Consider the following 27,997-nt stretch of genomic DNA (forward strand, 5'->3'; position numbering starts at 1 on the left):
TTCTGCTTGCACAAATATGCAAGGATCTGAAACTGTTTATTTATCTTCTCATTCTCCAAGACTGATTAACAGATTCTGTTTCTCAACCTATTCCTGACTGGGCAAATACTGATTCTTGAATTGTATTGAGTTCTCCAGAAACTTCACCAATTAATTGGATAAAATCTGATGAGAACAAAAAAAGTATAATTCACGTGAAATAAAACTGCCATTGTACTACAGATTTGGTTTTCTCATGTCATTGTTAACTTGTACCTTTGGATGAAGATCATTTCTGTCTGAAGTACTTCAACTCAAAGTCCTGTTCATACAATGAATAGGATAGTGTCGTGGGAGTAACAATGATGGCACACTACTATATGAAATTATAATGTTGAATATCTAGGTTATACTATGTGAATGTTGATTTTGTTGCATCAGCTCTGTAAGGAAATTAAGACCACTGTTACGATACAAATGTGGGCATTGGCAACGAAGGTGCTGGTTTTATTACTGCCTGTGGGTTACCTACCATTTGGCATGCATGGCAAAAGTTAACCACATCCTTGTGCATTCTAGGCCAATAAAAATGTTTTTGTACCTTAGCCTGAGTCATTCATACCCACAGGTGACCACCTACAGGTAGTTCATATGCAACCCATAACACCACCTGTCTGTATGATACCGACAACACAATCTGGAGCACTTCAGCCCATTTCTCCTCTGCACTGACCTGGCATGATCTCCATTTCCATCTTAGGATTCTATCTTTCAGATAATAACCTTCAGGAATATTCACTGCCTCTGTTTTGGAGGATGCATATTGTCTTGTCTTGCTGTGGCAGGTCCTTTCAGGACAAAGCACTTCTGTCTGACTCTGCCAATTCAGGTTTTTCCTGCACCATTATGCCAAACAAGGTGTATGCTAACTGAACCTCAACTCCTTCATTTCTCTCTTTAGTTTTTTGCTTTGTGTATGACTTGTGATAGTAGGATCTGGTCACTACACAGTCTGGAAAAATACCAGGGTATTTTTGTTTTAACTCTTCAGTTTCTTTCTTCCTTGGGCTTTTCCACAATAAGGGGTGTTACTTAAACCTTGGACCCCGCCAAATATTCCCGAGAACAAACTGAATTCCTGGAAGTGACACTGTGTAAGTCACTCCCACTGTAAATTCCCCAATCTCGAGTTGGCATTCCAACTTGATCTTACATAGGGGAATGTTGAATTTCTGTCCATCTATCCCACAAATTACCACACTCTCATGTAACAGATCAGAAAGAGTGCAAATTTTCTCATCTCTTACTATCCGAGACTGGCTAGATCTTGTGTCTCTCAAAATTAAGACTTCTTGTCCCCCTTCCCCTGTTCTTTCTGAGTAAACTTTACCCACAGAGGTGAATTCTTCGTAGAGATCAGGTACTAACTCCATACCCAGCCCCTGTCTTGGCTGTGCACTCCTGCAGCTCCTCTTGGGGTCTCCTTTTACTACTTCATTGATGTCGCTGGCGTAGCTTCTTTTACTACATCTTTTTCCACAGCGCCTATCTTTAATGACCAGCACTGTGACTTTGTGTTCCACTTTCTGGCACTTTCTTTTCCCAATGTCCTACGGAAACCACTGGCATGTAATTTTCTGTGTCCCACTCCATTACAGTGAAAACACCTAAGGCCTTTCACTTCTTTTCCACCATCTTGGGCTTATTTCTTAACCTGTGGTAAATTCTTATGAGTGTTCTCTACTCTTGGTTTGGTAGTGTAGGATCACCCCTTCTGCCGATTTCTATTCTTCACAGGGTGAAACTCTGGCCGGAAGCTTGTCTTATACACCTACATGTATTCATCTGTTAATTGTGCTGCTCTTCTCACTTGCTGAATCTTCTGTTCCTCCATGTGAATTCTTATCTCTGGAAGTGAGGTTTTAAACTCCTCCAGCAGAATAATTTCTCTAACAGCCCCAAAAGATCCCAACTATTTTTAAAGCATACACTCATCTATCAAAATGACTATTTAATTCCTTCAAACACAACATAAATCTGACCTAGTTCCTCCTTTATTTCTGAACCGTTGTCTGTATGCTTCTGGCACCAATTCACGAGCAGTTAAAAACAGTTTGACCTCTTCATATTCTCTTGACCCCTCATCTGACAGTGCTGCAAATACCTCACTAGCTCCGCCTACTTGTTTAGTCGAAAGTAGCATTACCCATAAATCCTCAGACCACTCCATCTGTCTCGTCCATTTTTCAAATGAAATTAAGAAAGCTTCAAAAGCTTTCTCTTCAAAATGTGGCAGAGTTTTGACATCTCCGTCCTGTTAACCTGATCTTGCTAAGTTGCAACTTCTCAAATTCAAATTCTCTCTCCCTTTCTTCTGTCTTTGCTCAACTAAGAACCTTCCTTCGCTCTCTCTGCCTCTCTCTGTCTCTCTGTCTGTCTCTCTCTCTCTCTCCTAACTCCATTTTCCTCAGTCGTAATTTAAGTTTTTCTACCTCTACTGCACTTGTTTGTTTAAATGTGTGAGTAACTCCCTTACAATTTTAGCTTTACTTTTGTCCTTATTTAAACCCAAATCTAACTTTTGCTTATTCTAAATGTAGGCCTTCTACTTTCCTTATCAGTAAATTAGCAAATTTGAGAATCATCTTCAAATGCCACAACCTCTTTAGCAATGTTAAAAGCCATTTCTTTCACTTCTAATTTAATCAACCACAAATCATCGAAATTAAAGAAATTGCCTCATCTACATTTTATTTAGGACACTGACCTGCAAGTGTTTAAATCTATTGGACTTTATCGTACTCAAAATCTATTCAAATCTGACTAAAAATGTTCCAATCCCAGAAGAGCTCCCAAGCTGTTTCAACACGGGGTACCCCACCCCCCAATTTAAACCAGCAACACAGAAAAGATTCACTCCATGCTGTAATCAATGAAAATTTGAGAGGCAAAGAACTATCCCAAAAGTCACTATGTAAGTTCAAATGGACAACTTTATTTTTAAAGTCTAACAGAGATGAATTAACTAACACTTATTTATAACTCATTTATTTAAACCTATCTTTTACTTTCCTCTCTACAAAACTCGTCCAAGAAAACCTATGATTAAGATTTACAGAAAAATTCAAATTTCAAAACCAGCCAGCTGTTGAATCTTCTCTTTGTATCTTCCTCTGTAGATTTGCTGTCCGGGTCAATGTTATTGTTTTTGTCTGTGCAAGCTTCTTCTCCAGACAGGTACCTCTCAGAGTTCTTACCAGCAGCCAACATCTGTTGGTCTTTTGGCAATTCTCCCTCAGCTATTCATTTTTTTCCCCTGTTTTTTACCCCAAAACATTGGAATGTTTCTGTGGTTTTACTATTTTCAAAATATTAAATTCAACCTTGATTGGAGTTTGGTGTCTTGGGGCATAATTTAAACTGATTGGCAGAATTTGAGTTTGATTTTGTCTCTCAGCACCCAGCCAGTGCTAGCTGTTCTGACCAAGCATTACATTGTTACCTTGTTCCTGACTCTAAGTCCTTGCTAGCTTCCAACACTCTTAAAAGTACAGTACTCCTTATGCCTTCATAACACCACACTATCAGCTTATTAAGCATCAATTAAAACTGATATAGTTTAGATTATTTAAATTCAGGATCACACTTGGAGATGTTGTTGAGTTTAATTGTTGCTCGCAAAAATTCCACTTGGAAATAATACAATTAGGATTAGTGTCATAATTGACTATTTCTATATGAGAGACAACATTTTCCAAAACAGACTTTGTCAGTAACTTTGCAAGCACTAAAATTGTTGAGGTTAAAGCAACACAAGGCAAGTAGCCAGGGCATTAAGTTGTTCCATGACTGTTTGTTATCTTCACTTCAATATTATTGTGGACTATCTGAGAAGTAAACAATTTCTGTTTAATGATTAACATGTCAATTATATCCAAAGAAGAGAAAGACCCCAGAGTTCTCAAGACCCCTACTGGAAGGGCATTGGAACTATATGCCAATTGTTTTTTTAAGTTAAAAGTCACAAATAATTGGAATGTAGGATCAGGAAGGTAGTTTGTATGGCTGCTAATATCAGTAATGTGCTTCAGAGTCAGTGCTTAGCTCCATTCATGGATATGAGTGGCGTGGAGTTCTGATAAAGAACCTGAAAATCTGGGAATAGCCAAAGAATTAAAGTTTATTGTGTCAAATTTTTCAAAGTCGGTATTGTTAAAGATAAACAATCCTCTCTGGGAAGTAAAACTTTTAACTTGCTGTTCCTTTGGTCCTTTCACTGCACTTCAAATGGTTCTTAGAAGGTACGTCATTTACGAGAATCTAAAGGAAGTGGTCAAGTACACCTAATCTTCCACGTGCACACCCCAGTATACAGTGGAGAGAATGGAAGGCTTACCTGCACCTTCCCTAAACCAGAATTTTGAGTATAAGTTAAACCAAATGGATAGCTGGCATTTCTGGGATCTGCCAATTTATTGAAGTCTCAGTATTAGATTGTAATTATACTTTTCCAGAATGGTTATTAATTAAAACAGCCTTGATTGAGATGCCAGACCTACCACAACAACCTGATTCTGACTTCATCCAAGATCTACACCAACACGTGCACATGTTCAATCAGAGCCATCAGATACTTCCTGAAATGGGAACTTGATCTTCTGTTTTTTAATCCAATTAGTGGTGTGGAGGCTAGTTGTATTCCTAATAATTAACATCTGAGAGTTTCCTGTTCTTTTTCGCCCACATATTGGATAAAGAGTGGAGCTGGAAAAAGCACGGCAGCTCACAAATCCTCAGAGGAGGAAGGGAGACCATATTTCACTCGGAACATTTCATCAGGACTGGGGAGGGGAAGGGGGCTGCGAATTAGAGGGAGAAGGGTTGGGGCTGCAGGAAAGGTGGGTGGTATAGTGATAATAAATATAGGTAGGAGGTGGCTGAGATTGGATAGTGGGAGGGGTGGAGCTAATAGGTGGGAAAGAAGATGGACAGTTTAGGGTCAGGTAAAGGTGCTGGAGTGAAGAGGGAGGGCAGGGCTGGGGATGAGGTGGGGTTGGGAAATGGGGAGATTTGGAAGCTGGAGAATTCTATCTTAAGGCTGAATGGTTGTAAGAACCTGAGGCGGAAGATGAGTTTTTCCTCTAGTTTGCGTGTGTGCTTGTGTTAATGGTAGACGAGGCCCAGGATGGACATAGCTGGTTAGACACCACAAAAACTGCAGATGCTGAAATCCAAAAACAGACTGGCAATAGGCTGGAAGAATACAGCTAGCCAGGCAGCATCAGGAGATGGCGAAGTCAACGTTTTTGTTGTAGTCCTTCTTCAGGGTGTATCTTCAGGGGAATGGGAGGAGGAGTTGAAATGGATGGCCACAGGAAGGTAGGGTTGATTGGAGCATATGGACCATAAATATTTCCTGAACCACTCAGCAAGTTTGCAATCAGTCTCTCCGATGTAGAGGAGGCCATATCAAGAACAACAAAGCAACCTGATTGATTGCATCTGTTGTTCCCAATGTGGTCTCCTCTACGTCGGTGAGATTGAACGTGAACTTGCTGAGTGGTTTGGGAAAAATGTATGGTCTGTACACTCCAATCAATCCCACCTTCCTGTGGCCATCTATTTCAACTTCCCTCCCACTCCTTCTAGTGATACATCCATCCTGGGCCACCTCCACCGTCAATACAAGGCCATATGCAAACTTGAGGAAAAATGCCTCATTGTCCGCCTCAGGATCTTAGAAAGTTTGTGAGAAGATTTGTAGCTCGGGTGCTCGTTGTTGTAGTTCTGTTCGCCGAGCTGGGAGTTTTTCTTGCAAACGTTTCGTCCCCTGTCTTGGTGACATCTTCAGTGCTTGGGAGCCTCCTGTGAAGCGCTTCTGTGCTGATTCCTCCGGCATGTAAACTGGTTTGAATCTGCCGCTTCCGGTTGTCAGTAGCTGTCCGCTGCAGTGGCCGGTATATAGGGTCTAGGTCGATGTGTCTGTCGATCGAATTCGTGGATGAGTGCCATGCTTCTAGGAATTCCCTGGCTGTTCTCTGTTTGGCCTGTCCTGTAATGGTGGTGTTGTCCCAATCGAATTCATGTTGTTTGTCATCTGAGTGTATGGCTACTAGGGATAGCTGGTCGTGTCGTTTTGTGGCCAGTTGGTGTTCATGGATGCGGGTTGCAAGGATGCAAGGACGGCACAAAACACTACATAGGACAAACAGGAAGACAACTAACAACCCGCATCCATGAACACCAACTGGCCACAAAACGACACGACCAGCTATCCCTAGTAGCCGTACACTCAGATGACAAACAACATGAATTCGATTGGGACAACACCACCATTACAGGACAAGCCAAACAGAGAACAGCCAGGGAATTCCTAGAAGCATGGCACTCATCCACGAATTCGATCGACAGACACATCGACCTAGACCCTATATGCCGGCCACTGCAGTGGACAGCTACTGACAACCGGAAGCGGCAGATTCAAACCAGTATAAATGCCGGAGGAATCAGCACAGAAACGCTTCACAGGAGGCTCCCAAGCACTGAAGATGTCACCTAGAAAGGGGACGAAACGTTTGCAAGAAAAACTCCCAGCTCGGCGAACAGAACTACATCAGGATCTTACAACTATGCGGCCTTAACATTGAATGTACTAGCTTCAGAATCTCCACGGCCCACCCCTCTCATTCACCCCACCCACTTTGGCCTGACTGTACCTGTCCATCTTCTTTCCCAGCTACCCATTCCACCCTTCCCACTGACCAAGCACAGCCACCTCCTACCTTTCCCTCTCCTTCCAATTATTTTGCAGCCCCCTTCCCCCTCCCTGATGAATGGTTCTGACCTGAAATGTTGACTCCCCTCCTCCTCTGCTGCTTCACCTGCTGTGCTTTTTCCAGCTCCATTCTTTATCCACTCTGATCTCCAGTGTCTACAGTTCCCACTGTGTCCCAGTTGGCCTGGCTGTTGCCTGAACAATCTTGTTGATCCACAGTTTACTTCTCATTTACCTTTCTTAACCTGTAAGATAGTGTTTAAAAGTGAAGAAAAACCAAGTAGTTTTGCTGAGAGATGCAAAGGTAAAATGCTGTGTCGGGCTTGGTTGCAATTTTATAAAATCAATAAGTGGAATTCTACTTCATAGAGGCTAATTCTCAGCACTGAACTGTAAGTACTGGCAGTTGGTATATTTGTCAAGTTAAGTTAATACAAATTGTCACCCATGATGTATGCACGGAATATGAAGCTGCAACAATCTGTAATGAAGTCTGTCACCAAACTGATAAAGATTCATAAATGACAATACATTGATGTCACAACCTATTCTTTTTTAAATTGTTCAGCTGTCACACTCATTGACACAGGAAATTAATATAAAGTGATGAGAATGTTGTGACCTTAGTTTTCATGTAACAAATTGTTTGAAATAGGGCATAGATGCCTTCTGTCTTTCTGTAAGTATTGTTTTTCTTTCCATTACATTCTGGATAGTCAAAATTTTACTTTGTTACTTTGCAGTGTTACAACATGGCAATAAACCTTCTATTAATTAATCCAAACACCCAGAAAAACTCACCTCGCCTCATAATCTGTTAAAATATGAGTGACGGAGAACCCCCAAATTCCATTATTTAAAGAAAATAATATCAATTTATTCTTTAACTCCTAAAATGGACATTAAACAACAATGATTCACAACTTTTCTTTTAACTGCTAATTGCCTGCCTCCAACTCTATAACAATATGCTGCTCTAATAGGACATTTATTAAAATTACATCAACTTAATTTGAAAACCACACAGCAGCTGTCATCTTCGGTGTCTGTCTTCTTTCAGCTGAAGATCTCCCTGGATCATCTGTCTTTTTATTACAAATATATTTCATATGAAAATGTACCTTTGATAGAGAGTGTTTCCTAATTTATTGGAACTTTGTTGATGGCTGTTGCACTGTCCAATTTTCAAAATGTCTGCCTTTTTTATGCCCCCAACATCGGATCATCACATTGGTTTGATGTTGGCAAAACAGTAAAGTCAAACACGATTGGGTTTTAGTATCCTGGGGCATAATTTAAACTGGTTAAACTAAAATTGTTGTCAAAACAATAACCAACTCGGGTATTTATTTTCGCGTCCAAATGTAATGATTTCAATTTTCCAGTGCACTCTGAGAATGCTTTCTAGTCATATCACAGATGCTTCTAAGCGCTCAGTGCAGAACAACTTTCACCCTCTCTTAATGGTACAATACACACCTTCAACTTCATAACAGCAGTAAGATGTACAAATTGCAATTGTACCTTAGATTTTTGAGAATTTTCTTTGGAAGAATTTAGTCCAAAGGAAGCTTGTTTATTTTGAATGTGTTTTTAATTTCTTATCAATCTCTGCCACATTGTACTTTTAATGTAATAATGACTATTTTTGAAATTGATAGTCATTTTGGAGGCACTTTCCAATCTTGCTGCTTAAGTTGCTTCTGATAAGTTTCTGGGAGCATATGAATTTGGACTTTAAAAGAAAACCAGGAGCTTAAAAATAAGGCTCAGAAAGAAACTAAGTTATGTCAGAAATGATGAAGGGCTTTTGCCTGAAACGTAGATTTTTCTTGCTGCTCGGATGCTGTATGACCTGCTGTGCTTTTCCAGCGTCACTCTAATCTTGACTCTGATCGCCAATATCTGCAGTACTCACTCTTCTTCTGAGTCATGTCTGTGCCAACCCTTTGCTAGAGCAATCTAAAACTAATATTAAAGCTAACTGAAGGAATTCTGATGAAGAGTCACTGGACTCGAAACGTTAACTCTACTTTCTCCTCACAGATGTTGACACACCTGCTGCGTTTTGCCTGTAATTTCTGTTTTGTTTCAGATCTCCAGCATCTGCAGTTCTTTGTTTTATATTACTGAATCTAGTCCCATTATACCTGATACTTCCCAAAGCCATATAACTTCCTCAGCCTCAAAATTTATTTACTTTCAACTATTTCCTGTGGCAAACATCTTAATATTCTGTAACTCCATGTCTGACAATTCACGTCCTGTCATTTCCATCACTCAATTAACAAACTAAAAGTGATAAATATAGTAATAATTTTCCAACTGGATAAAATGACCATTAGCTATTCTCCTCACCTGAATTTAAAATAATTTTAGTTGATAATTTCTATGTTTGTGTTCCAATTGGCAGCCTAATACTGCTATCTCCAGTTGCTTTCAAGAATCAAGTTTTCAATCCCAGGCGCTATCAATTTATGCCTGATGCCATGTTGACTGTGAATTTTTGTTTAACAACTACTCCAGGCAGATTTTCAGAAATTTAATTAGGATCTTTAGCGCTCTAATATTTAATCCATATAGATGACTGGAGAGATTTGAGTAAGTGATAATGGCAGGTCACATGAAAGCTATGACACTGTACCAAATTTCTTTGTGCTCCAGTCCAGTTTGTAATAGTTTGAGCCCTTGATAAACCACTACTGATGCATTCAAACACTGATTTAACTGTCACTTACTTTATTTCATTAATGAGGGCTTTCAGAAACCACTGAAAACTCTTAAAGCTTTGCTGATTATTGTTTAATTTTGCTGTGTTGAAGATTTTTTCTCTCAACAACTGATTCATGTAGCTTTGGTTATCTTGCAGTGACCAACCTGACAGTGGTACCTGTCACCTGCAGCATACAATGACCTAAGGCTGATCACTGCTACCTTTTAGAGTATGGACGAGAATATCTTTGGCTTAACATTAAAGATATTTGTTTTCTACATAAGATGTTTAAATAGGTCTCCTGGACATGTTTGAAATGCATCAAATTGGAGTTATAATAGTGTTGGAGCAAACTCTGTGCGGTGTGAAATCCTTTGTGATTTAGTTTCACTGCAATATTACCTCTGTAATATTGTAAGTCTCAAAAGTGCTTGATTGCTTATTATGAGCATTGGCATGTCTTGTGATAATGAATAGTGTGTTGTAAATACATGTGTTTATTTTTCTACCAATGTTTCAAGCCAGCTACTGATGAAATTCTCATCCAAATCTCTGTTATTTCTTGATTCGTCTGTTACATTGCATTATTTGCCAGAATTTACTCTTACAATCCTAGGCGTATTCAAAGCTCTGCTGCCCAGATTCTGTCTAACACCAAGTCCCATTCACAATTACCTCTGTTCACTGGCTTGCATTTAAAACCAGTCCAGTAACACATTGATTTTAAAATTCACATCATTGTGTTAAGGTCCCACAAAAAACAATTTCTTTTCTATCTCTAATCTTTTACAGACATAAAATTCTCCACCTACCCTCTGTTCTTTTATAGGAAACGCTGGTTTCTTCTATGCCCTTCATTCCCCCTTGAATAGCTGTGCTTTCAGTTGTCTAGGTGCTTAATATGTTCCCTCCTTCAACTTACCCACCTTTAAATGACCTCCTCTTTCATCAAGCTTTAGTTATCCACTGTATAGCTTCCTTTGTTGATTTGTTGTCTATTACCTGCCCTCGTAGTCTCTTAGGATATTTTGCCATGTAAATGCGTTTTTTTTTCGACATGAGTTCCCACAGTTTGGAATGCTGTTACGAAATCAAAGTGATCTGGTGGAATATGTTTTGTATTTAAATTGAAAATTATTTATTCTGAATCTATTGTGTTCCTTTATTTTCCTAAACAGACAGATGGGCCTGGATCTGGTTCCAAGGAAAGAATTCAGCATGGTGGATCCTGATGAAATCAGTGTCACAGAACTGTACAAATTGGTGAGCGTGACTTGATGTTTTTATGTCATTACATATGTTATGTTATTTTATCTGATCCTATGAGACCTGTTCAGAAAGTTAGCCTTCCTTTACAAAGTAATACCCAAATACTACCAGACAGTTGCGGATGTAGTTTAGAAGGAAAATCTATGGATTAAAATCTGACTCCATGAATTCACTAGATGAGTCCTATTGTCATGCCAAAATCTATTTATTGTTGGTTAGAGTGGTGCTGCAACTATCAAGGCTGCCAGCTGAAAATTCACAGAGATATTGCCCCCTTTTTTCCTCCAATTCTCTCAATCTATATTTTAAGAAAAAAAAACTCCTTCCTGTTTGCTCCTGTCTTATTCTTACTCTTGCATGGCTGTTTGATCTTGGCTTCCAATTTAGGCAGTAGCAAGCCATGCTGTGATAGTTACTTGAACGGATTCCAACAAGTCAATAGGAATTTGAGGTGGTATTTCCTTTGAGAATAGAAAAAGAAAGTCTGTGGTTGTGTACATAGTTCTTTCCTTTCCATCCATGCGAAAATGTTTCCCATCCACTGAACTACAAGTGAGTTTTTCAGACTGAGTCTCAAAGATGTTCACAGTACAGAAGGAGTCCATTCATCCTATCATGTCCATACTAGTCAATTAAGTCCTGACTCCACTAATTCCTTTTCCAGCTTTTGGTTCATAATCGCAAAGGCTACAGCAATGCATATAAATGTCTAAATACTGCCCAAGTGTTTTGAGAGTTTCTGATTCATCTACTCCTTTAGGTAGTGAATTCCAGACTCCCATTATTCTTTTCATGAAGAAATTTATCCTCAATCCTCCTATTAGCCTTTTACCCCCAAATTAAAACTTTTCCCCTTGGTTATTGACCCATTTACTAATTAAGAAAAAGGTAAGCTGATTAATGTCTATGCTTTAAACCCCAAACATTTGTTTTCAGTCCCCATTCATGCAAAAGGCAAGTAAACAAACACAGTCAAGGGATAAATAAAAGAAAATAATATACTGACCAGGTTATTTAAATGGCTTCACTAATGTGTCGTTTCACTGGCATAAACGTGGTCTCCTTGGTTGCTTGATTAAAACATTGATCAGGGTCACCTTTTTAGTTAACCAAGGCCAAGGCAGTGATACTTCTAATTCACCTTTCTACTCTTGGGGCTTCTGGTAGCTAGCATAGCAGAATAGACAAGGGAGCTTTCAAATCTTCTTGCTGTCTCAACAGTAGCCAGAAGCCACTGTTTAGAAAACATAGTTTAAAAATACAACTTCAATACTGCTTCCATCCTAATTAGACTCTTCCCAGAGCCTCAATTACCACTCAGCAAATGTCATCTGCTTGAAATAAAATCTCTTCCCGACCTGTCAGAATCAATTTCTAGGTCATTAATAGCCAACATCCATTATCTCTGTAAACAAAATGCTTCTCCCAAGGTCACTGTGTCTGTTGGAATCCCTTTAATTAATAATCAGCCGACAGGTAGCCCAAAGTCCTGACCTCTCAGACAAACAAAGCTTACCTGGTCTGTTCTTTTCCTTTTCTCACACTGTCCAAAAGCTCACAAGTTAGGGCTCAGTAGTTAGCATTGCTGCCTCCAGCCTTAGATGACTGCCTCTGTGGACTTTGGACATTCTCCTTGTGTTTGTGAGGGGTTTCGTCTGGATGCTCTGGTTTCCTCCCACAATCCAAAGGCATGCAGGTCAGGTGGATTGGCCATGCTGAATTGCCCTGTAGTGTCTGGGATATGCAGGCCAGGTGGATTACCAATGGTAAATGCAAGGTAAGGGGATAGGTTGGGGACTAGCTCTGGGTGGGGTGTTCTTCAGAGTGTCAGTGCAGACTTAATGGGCTGAATGACCTCTTTCTGCACTGCAGGCAGTTCTGTGATTTTACAAAGTAATTTCCAGCACTCAATTCAAACCGATAAAAGAAGAAAAGCAAAAATAATGAAAAATCAGTGCAGGTTCTAGCATACACCACAAACAACACAGGCCCTGGCACTGAGCACTGCAGAATCACACTGGAAACATATTTTCAGTCATGGAAACATCCCTCTACCATCAGCCTCTTCTCCCCGCTTCTGAACCAATTTTGCTTCCAGTGCCCCACCTTGCCTTAGATCCCGTGGATTTCTACTTTCTTGACCAGTGTATAATGAGTGACTTTATGAAAAGTCTTGCTAATGTCTATATCAAATGCCACATCAAATGCATTACCCTTATCAACACTTCTGATTACATCATGGGAAAACCTGATCAAATTTGTCAAATGCAAGCTTTCCCTACATCCATGTTGATTATCCCCGATTAACTCTTGCCTCCCCAAGTGCAAATATATTCTGTCTCTCAGCATGCTTTCCAATAACTTACAACAAGCTTAGAATGATTGCCCTATAATTTCCTAGGCTATCCATTCATCCCTTTTTCAATAATGGGACAATGTTAGCGGTCTCCCAATCCACTGGCACCTTACCGGTGTCCAGAGAAATTACTGCTAAGCCCTACATATCTTCACTTTTGCTGCCTTCGACAGCCTGGCACATGTCTCATTTGGGTCTATGGGTTTTTTTACTTTTAAGACTGCTAAACCCACAAATACCACCTCTGTGTGAAATATTAGAAGAATCCAACTGTCTTCAACCCTGATATTTATACCTGCATCCATTGTAATGACTGGCTGAAGTATTCAAGACCCATGCTCTAACAGTTGAATTGGACCAAAGTGTGTTTTCGAGGAGAAAGTAGATGCTGGAGATCAGAGCTGAAAATGTGTTGCTGGAAAAGCGCAGCAAGTCAGGCAGCATCCAAGGAGCAGAAAATTCGACGTTTCGGCCATAAGCCCTGAAGAAGACTTTACTCAGTTTGGAATTTCTATTCCTGGCTCAGCTTTATTCTTCCACAACCAGCCCTAAATGGTCACAATTTCCAAAATGTTGCCCTACTAATGCACGTTCCACCTGCCTGTCCTCCTATCTCCCTCTTGTGGGCTTTGTTTGTACTGGCTAAGGCAGTTCTTGATCATGATTTGGAGATGCTGGTGTTGGACTGGGGTGTACAAAGTTAAAAATCACACAACACCAGGTTCTAGTCCAACAGGTTTAATTGGAAGCACTAACTTTTGGAGCACTGCTCCTTCATCAGGTGGTTGTGCCATCTGAAGGAGCGTCGCTCCAAAAGCTAGTATTTCCAATTAAACCTGTTGGACGAGAACCTGGGGTTGTGATTTTTAATGCAGTTCTTGATGCAATTGAATAATTTTATTCCTGCCCTACCTTGAACATTAAAACTAGGCAGTTCATATTTGAAACATTGAACTTACAGCCACCCATTCATCTGCTCTATCCTGTTCCTTTACTCGTTATCATGCTGCACTGGAGTAATCCAAAAATTACCACATTTTGAAGTCCTGCTTTTGAATTTCTGACCTAACTCTGTAAGGTCATCTTTCAGGACTTAGGTTCTCTTTTTTCCTCTTGTCACTGGTCCCAACACGGCCTCTGGCTGTTTACTCTCCCCTTCAGAATGCCCTGCCGCCAGTACAAGTAATTTGATGCTGGCACCCATGAGGTAACCTACCATCCAGGAGTTGTACTCACAGCTCCAACAGCACCCTGTTTGTTCCTCTCATTAACAAATCCCCAACCATTATTGCACTTCTACATTAGTTCTTCCCCATCCTCTGTCAAACCTCGGAGCAGCTGACCATCCATGTTACCGTTTTTTTGGCTCAAACCTACCTCCAGAGAGGAACTGTTGCTCTCACCGTTTTCCAAAATTAGATATGGTTTGACAGTGAGCTGCACTCCGATTCTCTTGCTACCTGCCTGGTCTCCTCCTTCAGGCTGGAGGTTATTCATTCACTCTCAGCCTGCACAGACTTGTGCATCTGGTTGACTGCATCTTGAAATGTGCTGTTCACAAATCCCTCAGCTAGAGTTGCTCCAACTGGAGGCACCTCCTATACACAGTCATCCAGACTGCCAGAATTTCCTCTGCAGTGCTGGATGCATAAATCACAGGCCTGAGCTCTGCAGACAAATCTTAACGATGTAGAATTCTTGCTTTTATTTTATCGTTGCTCGTATTTAACTATAGACTAGATAAATCTTACTTTTATTTTGATCACACAAACATGCTGAACCCTTTAATTTTATCAAGTTAATTTAAATCAATTTGATGTTTAAATTTAAATCAGTCCCCAGTCACTCGATGAGACCCAGCAGTCACCTATCTGATATCCCGTGACATCCTGTTACAATTTAGTTGAAGAATTTCTGCAGCTAGTCTGCCTGCTTCTGGGACCTCTGTAGGCTGGATGACCCCAAGTCCCACAAATCTCTGCTGTCAGACAGCTTGCTTCTGTCTCCTGTTCCCCGAAATGTTTACTGCCTGTCTTGGGGTTGCTGCCTCTCCTGCTCCCCTCTGTTGCTGTTGTTCTGCTGATGAACACAGTGGCCTATTTATAGAAAGGATTTGATGGTTAATTTCCCACCCTTAGACTGCAACACAGCTGCATCAAAGGCAGCTGATTGAGGCATAATCATAAAAGAATTTCCATGGTACTATCTCGACCCAATCAAATGTGGCCAGTGCAGACTTTATTTCATTCAGTTGTGGGATGAGGGCATTCCTGGTTAGGCCACCATTTATATGCTTATCTCTAAATTCCCAGAGGGTACGTTGCTGTGGATGTGGAGTCACATCTCCATCTCTAGGTGAGGATGCCAAATATGCTTCTCGAGGACATTAATGAACAAGATGGATCTTTAAGACAATTGATAATGGTTACCATAGCTTGCTTTTCAACTCCAGATTCCTATTGAATTAGATTTCACCACCTGTCATGGGCAGGATTTGAACCCATGACCCCAGAACATTTCATCCAAGGTTTTGGATTACAAATCCAATGACGTGTCTATAACACCACTGCAATGGCTTGGCTTCCCTTCCCCACCCCGCCCCCCCCCCCCCCCCCCACCAAAGTTGTTGTATTGAAATTATTCCACAGGGCTCCAAACTTAGTCTGCCCAAATGTTTGTAAAAATGCAAAAATGTTGAATACAAAACACCAGCTATTCTATAGAGATTGTTGCGAAGCCATGATGCATTGTTATTTCATTTGAGTGCAGCTTTGAAGCAAGCCTTCTGTTTTAAAATCTGTGTTTTAACATTTCAAAAGCTGTGATTTCCTGTCATATTGCCATTATTTTGTCAACCATAAAACCAAGTAATGTAATTAAATATCCTCCTCATCAAAGATGAAGAAAAAAAGACCCAACCCTCAACAAACCAATTAATTTATATTGGTAATTCTGACCTATTTAAACTCTTAATTTAAAATGTCTATTTTTGCACATTGAGTAAGTTGACATTTTGTTGGAATGATTAGTTAAATAAATTGTTGAGTCTTCACTGTACCATCACACAATAAACTGGCAAGAATGTTGCTTAGCAAAATATGGTACTATTCATGATATTTCAGGCAATTGATGCTGTCTTCTCATCACCAACACTGCTCAAAGATTACTTCAGCAAGGATTCACCATGTTTTAAATGAGCAAATTGGTCTCTTTCTCAAACTAGAGTCAGTTTGAGTCTCAAACTTTCTGCAGTCAGTATTCTGTAAATCTGAATTGGTTACGATAGGAGTCTCTGATATAGACTGTGTGATTACTTCAATACCCAGGCAGGGTACAAGGGACTGTAGGAATGTCAGGTCCCTATCTTATGATTTCTTTACTGCATTTACAACTACATTCAAATAATATTGAATTAAAATTATTTGTCTCCCTCAATTGGTAGATTATTTCAAAGTCTATCAAGTCAAGGGCTGAGTTTCGTTCTATATATCCACGTCATTTTTGTCTATAAGATTGCCTATTTCCATCTCTACATCATTGCTTCTGCCAATAGTCCAACTTTAAATGGCCAAGAAACGCATCCTTAATTATTTTGCCTCCCAATTTATTGGAAGTTCTGTCAGCATTCTAAACTGTTCCCGACATTAAATACAACCCCTTTAAACTCATCTGCATATGTCTTAAATCATCTGTCATCTGGGTTTTTCCACTCCTGCATCCTCATGATTCCCTGCATCAGGATCCTCATTTACCCTTAATTACAATTTCCTAAATGGCTTTGCATGTTCCAAGTTCTACAGCTACTTTCATCATCTTGTCTGTATCTTTGTTTAAAAAAAACACCAGTGAGAACCAGGCTGAGTGTGGAATGTGCAGAGGGGATTGGAAGAGGGAAATTACAAAGGCAGGCACAGAGTCTGAAAGAGACTGGCAGCTAACATAAAGATCTTCCATAGGTATGTTCACATTATAAGGTAATAAGAGAAGATATGGAGCTATTTACTGACCAAAAAAATAGATCTAAACTTTGAGGCAGAGGATAGGCTGAAGTGAGCACATTGCATCTATCTTAACCAACGAATAGGATACTGCTGTAGTCAAGGTGCCAGAAAATAATATTGAAGATATTTAAAAAGACTGGTTAGATTTCTGGTTTATACTTCAATTTGAATGGATGGACTGTATCAGATGATGCTGAAGTAAATTGAGGTTAAAATTGAGAAGATATTGGGTATTATCTTCCAATCTTCCTTAGAAAGGAAGGCTACACCATGGATTGGAGAGTTGCACATGTTACAGCCTTGTTCATGAATGGAAATATGAAGGCACAACTACAGACAAGTCAGTCAACTTTGTTGGTGGAAAATCTTACAGGAACGATAATCCAGATAAAAATAAACTTATTTGAATTCATGTTGGTTAAATAAGGAATGCCAGCACAGCTTTGTTAAACACACATTGAACTAATTTAATTGAAGGTTTTGATGTGATTAGTGAAGTTGGGTAATGATGGTTCTTGATCGATATGGTTTTTGTGGATTTGTAAAAGATGTTTCAGAATGTGTTTTTGACTATCAGGTATGAAAAGAGAGAAAGGCTCCTGTCTTTTCCACTTGTTGGACATTTTAAAACAAAAAGACATATTTGCCAATTCATTAGATGTTTAACGCTTCATGGAATGTGACAGTAAAAGAAACGCATCAAGTTATCTTGTATACTCCACGAAAAAGAGAATAATCTTTATTGTGCTTGACTTGATCAAAATAAATTTAAAAATGTTCTAACGTACATGCACTCCAAGGTTCTCATGCAAGCACAAATAGGTAGGAGGATAAATGAAGTAATCTCTTTTTTTAAAAAAAATTCAATAAAAGCTACACTGGTCATTTAGTTTGATGGTTTGGATAGTTTGAAGCTGTGCTTAATAATCCTTCTGAATTCAACACAGACATAGAACGTAGAACATAGAACAACACAGCACAGAACAGGCCCTTCGGCCCACGATGTTGTGCCGAACATTCGTCCTAGCTTAAGCACCTATCCATGTACCTATCCAATTGCCGCTTAAAAGTCACCAATGATTCGGACTCTTCCACTCCCACAGGCAGCGCATTCCATGCCCCCACCACTCTCTGGGTAAAAAACCTACCCCTAACATCACCCACCCCCCCCCCCCCCCCCCATCATGCCTTCCACCCTTCACCTTAAATTTATGTCCCCTTGGAACATTCTGTTGTACCCGTGGAAAAAGTCTCTGACTGTCTACTCTATCTATTCCCCTGATCATCTTATAAACCTCTATCAAGTCCCCCCCCTCATCCTTCGCCGTTCCAATGAGAAAAGGCCTAGCACTCTCAACCTATCCTCGAACGACCTATTCTCCATTCTAGGCAACATCCTGGTAAATCTCCTCTGCACCCTTTCCAAAGCTTCCACATCTTTCCTAAAGTGAGGCGACCAGAACTGCACACACTACTCCAAATGTGGCCATACTAAGGTCCTACACAGCTGCAACATCACCTCACGACTCTTGAATTCAATCCCTCTGCTAATGAATGCTAATACACTATAGGCCTTCTTACAAGCTCTATCCACCTGAGTGGAAACTTTCAAAGATCTATGAACATAGACCCCAAGATCCCTCTGCTCCTCCACCTTGCTAAGAACCCTACCATTAACCCTGTATTCAGCATTCTTATTTGTCCCTGCAAAATGGACAACCTCAGACTTGACAGGGTTGAATTCCATCTGCCACTCCTCAGCCCAGCTCTGCATCATAGCTAAGTCCCTTTGCAGCCGACAACAACCCTTCTCACTATCCACAACTTCACCAAGAGGACCCAGAACTGATCCCTGTGGAACTCCACTTGTAACTGGGCTCCAAGCTGAATATTTATCATCTACCACCACTCTCTGACTTCGACTGGTTAGCCAGTTCTCTATCTAACTGGCCAAACTTCCCACTATCCCATGCCTCCTGACTTTCCGCATAAGCCTACCATGGGGAACTTATCAAATGCCTTTTTAAAATCCATGTACACTACATCCACTGCTCTACCCTCATCCACACATGCTTGGTCACCTCCTCAAAGAATTCAATAAGACTTGGAAGGCAAGACCTACCCCTCGCAAATCCGTGCTGGCAGTGTCTTTCCAGATACTCATAAATCCTATCCCTCAGTACCCTTTCCATTACTTTGCCTACCACCGAAGTAAGACTAACTGGCCTGTAATTTCTGGGGTTATCCCTATTCCCTTTTTTGAACAGGGGCACAACATTCACCACTCTCCAGTCCCCTGGCACCACCCCCATTGACAGTGAAGACGAAAAGATCATTGCCAACGGTTCTGAAATTTCCTCTCTTGCTTCCCACATAATGCTAGGATATATCACCTCAGACCTGGGGGACTTGTGTATCCTTACATTTTTCAAAATGCCCAACACCTCTTCCTTCCTAACAAGTATCTCCTCTAGCTTACCAGTCCGTTCCATACTCTCCTCTTCAACAATACGGTCCCTCTCATTTGTAAATACTGAAGAAAAGTACTCATTCAAGACCTCTCCTATCTTTTCCGACTCCATACACAGTCTCCCACTACTGTCCTTGATCGGACCTACCCTCGTTCTTGTCATTCTCATGTTTCTCACATACGCATAAAAGGCCTTGGGGTTATCCTTGATCCTATCCGCCAAAAATTTTTCATGCCCTCTCTTAGCTCTCCTAATCCCTTTCTTCAGCTCCCTCCTGGCTATCCTGTATCCCTCCAATGGTCTGTGTGAACCTTGTTTCCTCAATCTTATGTAAGCCTCCTTCTTCCTCTTTACAAGACATTCAACCTCCCTCGTCAACCAAGGTTCCCTCACACGACCATCTCTTTCCTGCCTGACAGGTACATACATATCAAGGACACATCGTATCTGTTCCTTGAAAAAGTTCCACATTTCAACGACATCCTTCCCTGACAGCCTGTGCTCCCAATTTATGCTCCTCAGATCCTGTCTTGCAGCATCGTATTTACCCATTCCCCCAATTGTAAAACCTGCCCTGTTGCACACACCTATCTCTCTCCATAACAAAGGTGAAAGTCACAGAATTGTGGTCACCATCACCAAAATACTCACCCACTAACAAGCCCATCACTTGTCCCAGTTTGTTGCCAAGTACCAAATCCAATATGGCCTCCCCTCTGGTCGGACAAGCCACCTACTGAGTTAGAAAAGCTTCCTGGACACACTGCCCAAACACCGCCCCGTCCAATCCACTTGATCTAAAGAGCTTCCAATCAATATTTGGGAAGTTGAAATCGCCCATGACTACTACCCTGTGGTTTCTGCACCTTTCCAAAATCTGTTTCTCCACATCTCTGCTGCTATTGGGGGGCTTATAGTAAACACCCAACAAGGTGACTGCTCCATTCCTATTTCTGACTTCAGCCCATACTACTTCCAATGGCAGATCCCCCTCCAAATGCCTTTCTGCAGTCGTTATACCATTTCTAATTAGCAATGCCACTCCCCTCCTTTTTTTACCAACCCCCCCCAATCTTACTGAAACATCTGTAACCAGGAACCTCCAACAACCATTCCTGTCCCTCTTCTATCCACGTTTCCGTGATTGCCACAACATCGTAGTCCCAAGTACCGATCCACGCCTTGAGTTCACCCACCTTATTTCTGATACTCCTTGCGTTGAAGTATACACACTTAAGCCCATCTGTGTCCGCAAGTAGTCCCTGTCAGTGCTACCTTCTCCACAGCCTGCCTACATCCTGAAAAACAGCTAACCTACTTGCTGGACTACAAGTCTGGATCCCATCCCCCTGCCAAATTAGTCTAACCCCCCCCCCCCACCGAAGAGTGCTAGCACACCTACCTCTCAGGATATTGGTGCCCTTCCTGGTTCAGGTGCAACCCGTCCTGCTTGTACAGGTCCCACCTTCTCCAGAATGCAGTCCAATTGTCCAAATACCTGAAGCTCTCTCTCCTACTCCATCCTTGCAGCCACATGTTCAACTGCACTCTCTCCCTATTCCTTGCCTCACTGTCACGTGGCACCGGCAACAAACCAGAGATGACGACTCTGTCCGTCCTAGCTTTTAGCTTCCAGCCTAACTCCGAGCTCCAGAATGACCTCCCCACCCCTCTTTCTACCCATGTCGTTGGTTGTTGTGGTTCTGTTCGCCGAGCTGGAAGTTTTTGCTGCAAACGTTTCGTTCCCTGGCTAGGGAACATCATCAGTGCTGTTGGAGCCTCGTGTGAAGCGCTGCTTTGATGTTTCTTCCGGTATTTATATTGGTTTGTTCTTGCCGCTTCCGGGTGTCAGTTTCAGCTGCAGTGATTTGTATGTGGGGTCCAGGTCGATGTGTCTGTTGATGGACGTTCTTGCCGTTTCCAGGTGTCAGTTTCAGCTGTAGTGGTTTGTATATGGTGTCCAGGTCAATGTGTCTGTTGATGGAGTTTGGGGATGAATGCCAGATTACACTCAGACAACCAGCAACATGAATTTGACTGGGAAAACACCACTATCATAGGACAAGCCAGACAGAGAACAGCCAGAGAATTCCTAGAAGCATGGCATTCATCCCCAAACTCCATCAACAGACACATTGACCTGGACACCATATACAAACCACTACATCTGAAACTGACACCCGGAAACGGCAAGAACGTCCATCAGCAGACACATCGACCTGGACCCCACATACAAATCACTGCAGCTGAAACTGACACCCGGAAGCGGCAAGAACAAACCAATATAAATACCGGAAGAAACATCAAAGCAGCGCTTCACACGAGGCTCCAACAGCACTGATGATGTTCCCTAGCCAGGGAACGAAACGTTTGCAGCAAAAACTTCCAGCTCGGCGAACAGAACCACAACAACGGATACCCGAGCTACAAATCTTCAATCCGATTTTAAATGTCGTTGGTGCCAATGTGCAACATGACTCCTGGTTGCACACCCTCCCCCTTAAGGATTCTGAAGACACAGTCCAAGATATCTCGGACCTGGCACCCGGGAGGCAACAAACCATCTGAGAGTCTCGCCCATGTCCACAGAACCACCTGTCTGTCCCACTACCTATAGAGTCTCCTATAACTAGCGTTCTCCACTTCTCCCCCTTTCCCTTCTGAGCCTCAGAGCTGGACCTCGTGCCAGTGACCCGGTCACTGCAGCTTACCCCTGCTAGGCCGTCTCCCCCAACAGTATCCAAAGCGGTATACTTATTGTTGAGGGGAACGACCACAGGGGATCCCTGCACTGCCTGCTTCTTCCCCTTCCCATCTCTAACTGTTACCCAGCTACCTCTGTTCTCTGACGTAACTATGTCCCTGTAGCTTCTATCACCCTCTTAGCCTCTCGAATAATCCTCAGTTATTCCAACTCCAGCACCAGTTCGCTAATACGGTTTGTGAGGGGCTGGAGCTGGCTGCACTTCTTCACTCAAACCTCTTACCTTCCCAGAAGTCTCTGTTGACTACTTCAGGGTTCCCGCTCCTAGTTGAAAAAAACACAGACTGCGAAAAGAAAAACGTTAATTTAAACTGGTCTCCACTTACCTTCCAGCTCCCCTCTCTGTGCGCTCGCTGTACCAGACAATTTTAAAATGTCAACAGACCATTGACGTTGACATGATCTGTCAATCAATGTAAAATGTCAACAGACCATGAACCATTGATTAGAAGACATCCTGGGGCCTTTTGTATCTAGGTAGACTCCAGTTCAAGTCCTGCCCACTCCAGATGTGTGTTATAACTTCTCTGAAAAGGTTGATTTTAAAATCAAAAAACATTACCATTTTTCTCTTTCTCTGCCCCACCCCACGTTACTCAACCCCACCCCATCCCAAATGTTGATATAGTATTGGGCAAAAGTGCCAATGGATTGCCAGTCAAAGGAGGGTGGCCCTGTACAGCATTGAGAAATCATGAAACACGAGTCAGTTGAGTCGATAAGCGATTCTTCTGTCAGGGCTAGCAGTGGGCACGACATTGTTGAGATTAGAATGCCAAATGATTACCACCTTCCTGAAACTAAAGTAATGGGCATCACAAAATTAAAGGAAATAACCTTTGGTAAGGAAAAGGGGATGGCTAACTACCATGGTACTTGGGGAATATTTGGAAAGGCATTATTGCATCTTCAAGCCCAAAGGTTAGATAAAGATTTGAAGTGGAGGGCAATGCAAGCCTTTTAGATAGAGACTATTGGCAATTAACTTTGTGATTGTTTTTGTGAATTCTCTCCTGTTCTCATTCAGCCTGTAAGTGACAAAAACTTAAACTCGTTAACCGTGTGCTTGGAATTTGCCACAGAGATCATAAGAATGATATCTTTTTCGTATTTGAGTTGGAATCATTGTCACTTTCTGGAAGAATTTGGAGTTGATTTTGATTCTAGTCTTGCAATTCAAATTAATCTAAAAATTCACTAGTCTTAATCAGGTACAACACCAATTCCAGGGTCAAACGTTTTCATAAACTTTACATAAATTTTGGGAAAAGTGAGGACTGCAGATGCTGGAGACCAGAGTTGAAAAATGTGATGCTGGAAAAGCACAGCAGGCCAGGCAGCATCCGAGGAGCAGGAGAATTGATGTTTCGGGCATAAGCCTTAAGAAGAAATTAATTTTGTCAAAAGTGAAAAATAAATAATTCTCAATAAAAACAGTGGTTTTCAGTGGGTGTATCAATTTGTGACCCAGGTTGACTGGAAATGGCTCCTGTTCGGTTGACTGAAGTTTTCTTCTGTCTTCAGTCTTCCTTTCTCATCCAGCATACCACTCAAACCCAGGCTTTATTAACCCTCAATAGGTAATACTCACTATGTATGATCATACATGTCTCAAACCTTTATTAGCTCAGTGATACATAAATAGTTCATGATCATTGTTGGATTAGTTAGGTTGTGTCTGCCAATTCCTGACTGGTTTCTTCAAAAATAATGGTGTTCTTGCCCATGTCATTTCAATTGTCTCATGATCTATTCTTTGACGTATCATTCACGTGTATATGATATGTATATGTACATAACCTGTTACATATTTGAACTTACTAAGCTAAACCAAATCAAGAGATACAGAATTCTGTCCTTGAGTAAAAGTTGCATCCGCTTAAAAACTCATTCTTCATTGTTTATTAGTCTCGGTTTATGTTAGTCTGAACTGTGAAAAAGTGATAAAACCTTCCTTTATAGAAACTGTTCTGAAACAAACTAACCACAGTCAAGTAGAAAAAATATTAATACCTCAGTTGTTTAATCAAATCAAAATGAGTAATGATGGAAAAGGATCACGATACTACCCCATCGACGCCCCCAGTACAGCAGTGGAGGTGGATGAATGGATGTCGAGGGAACACTTAATGTGGTGAACTGCACTGCTTCTGTGCCAATATAAGTGATGATTTGCATCTGTCAATGGCCAGGTAATGGGAGGTTCCCCGCATTAACTCTTACCAAATGCATTGGTGCAGTGATTAGTATCAATCCCACCCAAAGTAAATAAAGTCAGTTCAGCAGTTCTGGCAGTATCTGAGAAGAGAACAACAGTAAAGGGGAAAAAAAATCCAGGTCATTCACCTTTCACTGAAGCTATCCTGGAATAATGAACCAAGAGAAGAATTGAACAAAGGCGATTCTTAGTTGACCTGACTTGTAAAAGTGGAGTGCATTTCAGGCAACTGATAACACAGCTCTTGATTCTGTGACAGTTTGATGGAATATAGTTGAATTAGAACCTTTACTATATTCTTAGGGACATAAACAAGCACAAGTTTATGTATTCCTTGTTTAAATTTCAGAAATTAACTGTGAATTTGTGTCCAGCAAATTATTTGTTGATATTTCCAGAGGGCACCACATGACTCCTGAAGGATACAACATCTTTATATGATTATCTTCTACCCTTGCAATGGCTGTTGCTTTCTAAGGAAGTGGCAAATGGAGTTTAATTCAGATAAATGTGAGGTGCTGCATTTTGTGAAAGCAAATCTTAGCAGGACTTATACACTTAATGGTAAGGTCCTAGGGAGTCTTGCTGAACAAAGAGACCTTGGAGTGCACGTTCATAACTAATTGAAAGTGGAATCGCAGTAGATAGGATAGTGAAGAAGGCGTTTTGGTATGCTTTCCTTTATTGTTCAGAGCATTGAGTACAGGAGTTGGGAGGTCATGTTGCAGCTGTACGGGACATTGGTTAGACCACTGTTGGAATATTGCGTGAAATTCTGGTCTCCTTCCTATTGGAAAGATGTTGTGAAACTTGAAAGGCTTCAGAAAAGATTTACAAGGAGGTTGCCAGGGTTGGAGGATGTGAGCTATAGGGAGAGGTTGAACAGGCTGGGGCTGTTTTCCCTTGAGCGTTGGAGGCTGAGGAGTGACCTTTATAGAGGTTTACAAAATTATGAGGGTCATGGATAGAATAAATAGACAGTTTTTTTCCTGGAGTCAGGGATCCAGAACTAGAGGGCATAGGTTTAGGGTGAGAGGGGAAAGATATAAAAGAGACCTAAGGGCAACTTCTTCACGCAGAGGGTGGTACATGTATGGAATTAGCTGTCAGAGGATGTGGTGGAGGCTGGTACAATTGCAAAATTGAAGAGGCTTTGGATGGGAATATGAATAGGAAGGATTTGGAGGGATATGGGCCGGGTGCTGGCAGGTGGGACTAGATTGGGTTGGGATATCTGGTCGGCATGGGCGGGTTGGACCAAAGGATCTGTTTCCATGCTGTACATCTCGATGACTTTCTGACTGTGAGGACTGCAGGAGTATGTTTGGAATTAAGTTTACAAGACACTAGCAGTAGCAAGTTGTGGGAGGAGAATGTTCCTAACACACACTGCTTGCTTTATGTTTAATCAACCTCTGAAAGATTATTCTATTAACCTTTCTCAGAGAATATCCACTAGCTTTAATTCGACATCCAACTCATCTTCTGAAGAATTGTAGGACATTTTAAAGATTGTGTGTTAATTCAAGGAAAACATTAAATTGGCTACAATCAATGGCAAGTACTGCTGCACTATTGTCGTTCTCAATTCTCCAGTGGCTAACTTACACCAAAATTACCTGGAGAATTGACTTCGTACTGGGATTGCTGTAGTATGTTCTGAGTATGAAGCAAGATCACCAATGCATTGATACCAGAATTAAATACCTTTTAAATGTCATCAAATTTTTATAAATCCTGAACTCTTAGCATAACAACTGGTTATGGTTGACAAGATGGTAATTATAATATTTACTCATAAATCTCATTGCTAACTTAGACAGCTAAACTTTTGATGTTTGATAAATTCTGTAAGGCAAAACTAGTGTTAAAGGCAGTCTAGAGCAGAATCTGAAGAGATGGTCCAACATATTTCTTAAATTGTTTCTTCCTTCTGGTTTGATGACTCGTCCATGCACCTTGATTATTTTGGTAGATTTCATTACTCACAAGTAAACTAAAGGAGAAAGTAAAGTGTACAGAGAAAAATATTCACTTTTATTCCGCTATCATTCATTAGTGTTGCATTTTATTGACTTGCCTATTGCCTTCCTGCTATTCTGTTTGATGTAATATCTCTTTACTTGCCCAGATATGGAGGATTTAGAGCAAAAATCAGAAATAAGAACAATATTTTGTATCGAGTGGTTTTAAGTCCATTATTATTGTAACTCTCATTGAAATATCAGAACGGAAATTAATAGAATTTAAAGTATCCACAGGCTACTAATCCTGCAATTTCTTTGTTATGGTGGTAATACAAAAGCAATGAAGTAACAAGAAATAGCCTATTACGCTAATACTACTTAAAATGACAATGATTATAGTGGAAAATCAAATAGTAGCCACTTCACTTGTGATAACAGGGCTAGGATTCTTTTTGGATTGATCTTATGTGCATAAAATGCGGGTAATGAGGCATCAAAAGCAGAAAGGACAACCCTCCTCCTTCTGTTATAACCATCTTAAATGAGTTCTCAACTTATACTGCTGCAATCTTTAGTATTATTTTATTTTTCAGCTTAAGTGGTGGTATCCTGAAGACTGGCTTAATTGCAGCAGATTTAAGATTGACATTGTTTTTAATGGGGCAGAGGTACTTGCCATACTTTTTCTCTCTTTGGGCTCTGGTGATGCAGTAATAGTGTCCCTACCTCTGAGCCAGGTGGCCTGGGTTCAAGCCCCATGTGATTTGGAGGTGTGCTTTAACATCTCTGAACAAGTTGGTTAGAAAATACTACTTGCTGTTTTCAATGAGGGATACTGGGGCAGTGGTGAAGCAGAGTAACTAAATCACTCATTACTCATCCACTATACACTGCAACTTCTTTAGTGGAATAATCGTTTTCATCACAGCACAAGTCTTTAGCAAATTCAAGCCTCGATATTGCTGGAAGGTGTGTATTGATGACTCTGGTTACTTTTAATGTGCCAACAATTTTAAGGGATTGAAAGGAGAACTTGAAGCTGTTAATCTGTAGAATTTACCAGTTGATTTGCACTCCAGCATTATATATTTGGCATAAATGGTATTGTTATGGTCAGCCTTCCAATTATTTTTCTGAATTTGTTGCAATTCACATTAATTGTCTATTTAAAACAACTCAACAGACGGTTAGAGAGAGAATTTAACAGCATAAATATCTGTTTTTCATGACTCTATAGCAGCGATTAACCTTCCTGCTCCATAAAGGCAACAATTAAAACCATTCAATCCAGTTGCATGTCATAAATGATTAGAGATTTTTAATGTCTCTAATTTAAATGATCACTTTATCTTTTCTTTCATCTCTTTCTTCTGTCAATTCGGTTTTTATTTCTCTCCATTTATCTGGTTTAACTCCAATTTAGCCATTATAATTCAGTGTCCATCGCCATTGTTCCTTGGTATCCTTTTTCATCTTAAATCCCA

The 27,997-nt window shown here is 40.8% G+C and overlaps 1 protein-coding gene across 1 annotated transcript in view; it reads left to right on the forward strand.

Annotated features, from left to right (window-relative positions):
* The window catches only part of dock4 (dedicator of cytokinesis 4), a 458,861-nt gene that overhangs the window by 153,972 nt on the left and 276,892 nt on the right, over positions 1 to 27,997 (forward strand). The window contains exon 7 of the mRNA XM_060839361.1: positions 10,646 to 10,730. Within this exon, the coding sequence (XP_060695344.1) occupies positions 10,646 to 10,730 (85 nt within the window). The remainder of the gene's footprint in view (positions 1 to 10,645; positions 10,731 to 27,997) is intronic.

The sequence above is a fragment of the Hemiscyllium ocellatum genome, chromosome 19 (assembly GCF_020745735.1).
Source record: "Hemiscyllium ocellatum isolate sHemOce1 chromosome 19, sHemOce1.pat.X.cur, whole genome shotgun sequence".
Classification (NCBI taxonomy): domain Eukaryota; kingdom Metazoa; phylum Chordata; class Chondrichthyes; order Orectolobiformes; family Hemiscylliidae; genus Hemiscyllium; species Hemiscyllium ocellatum.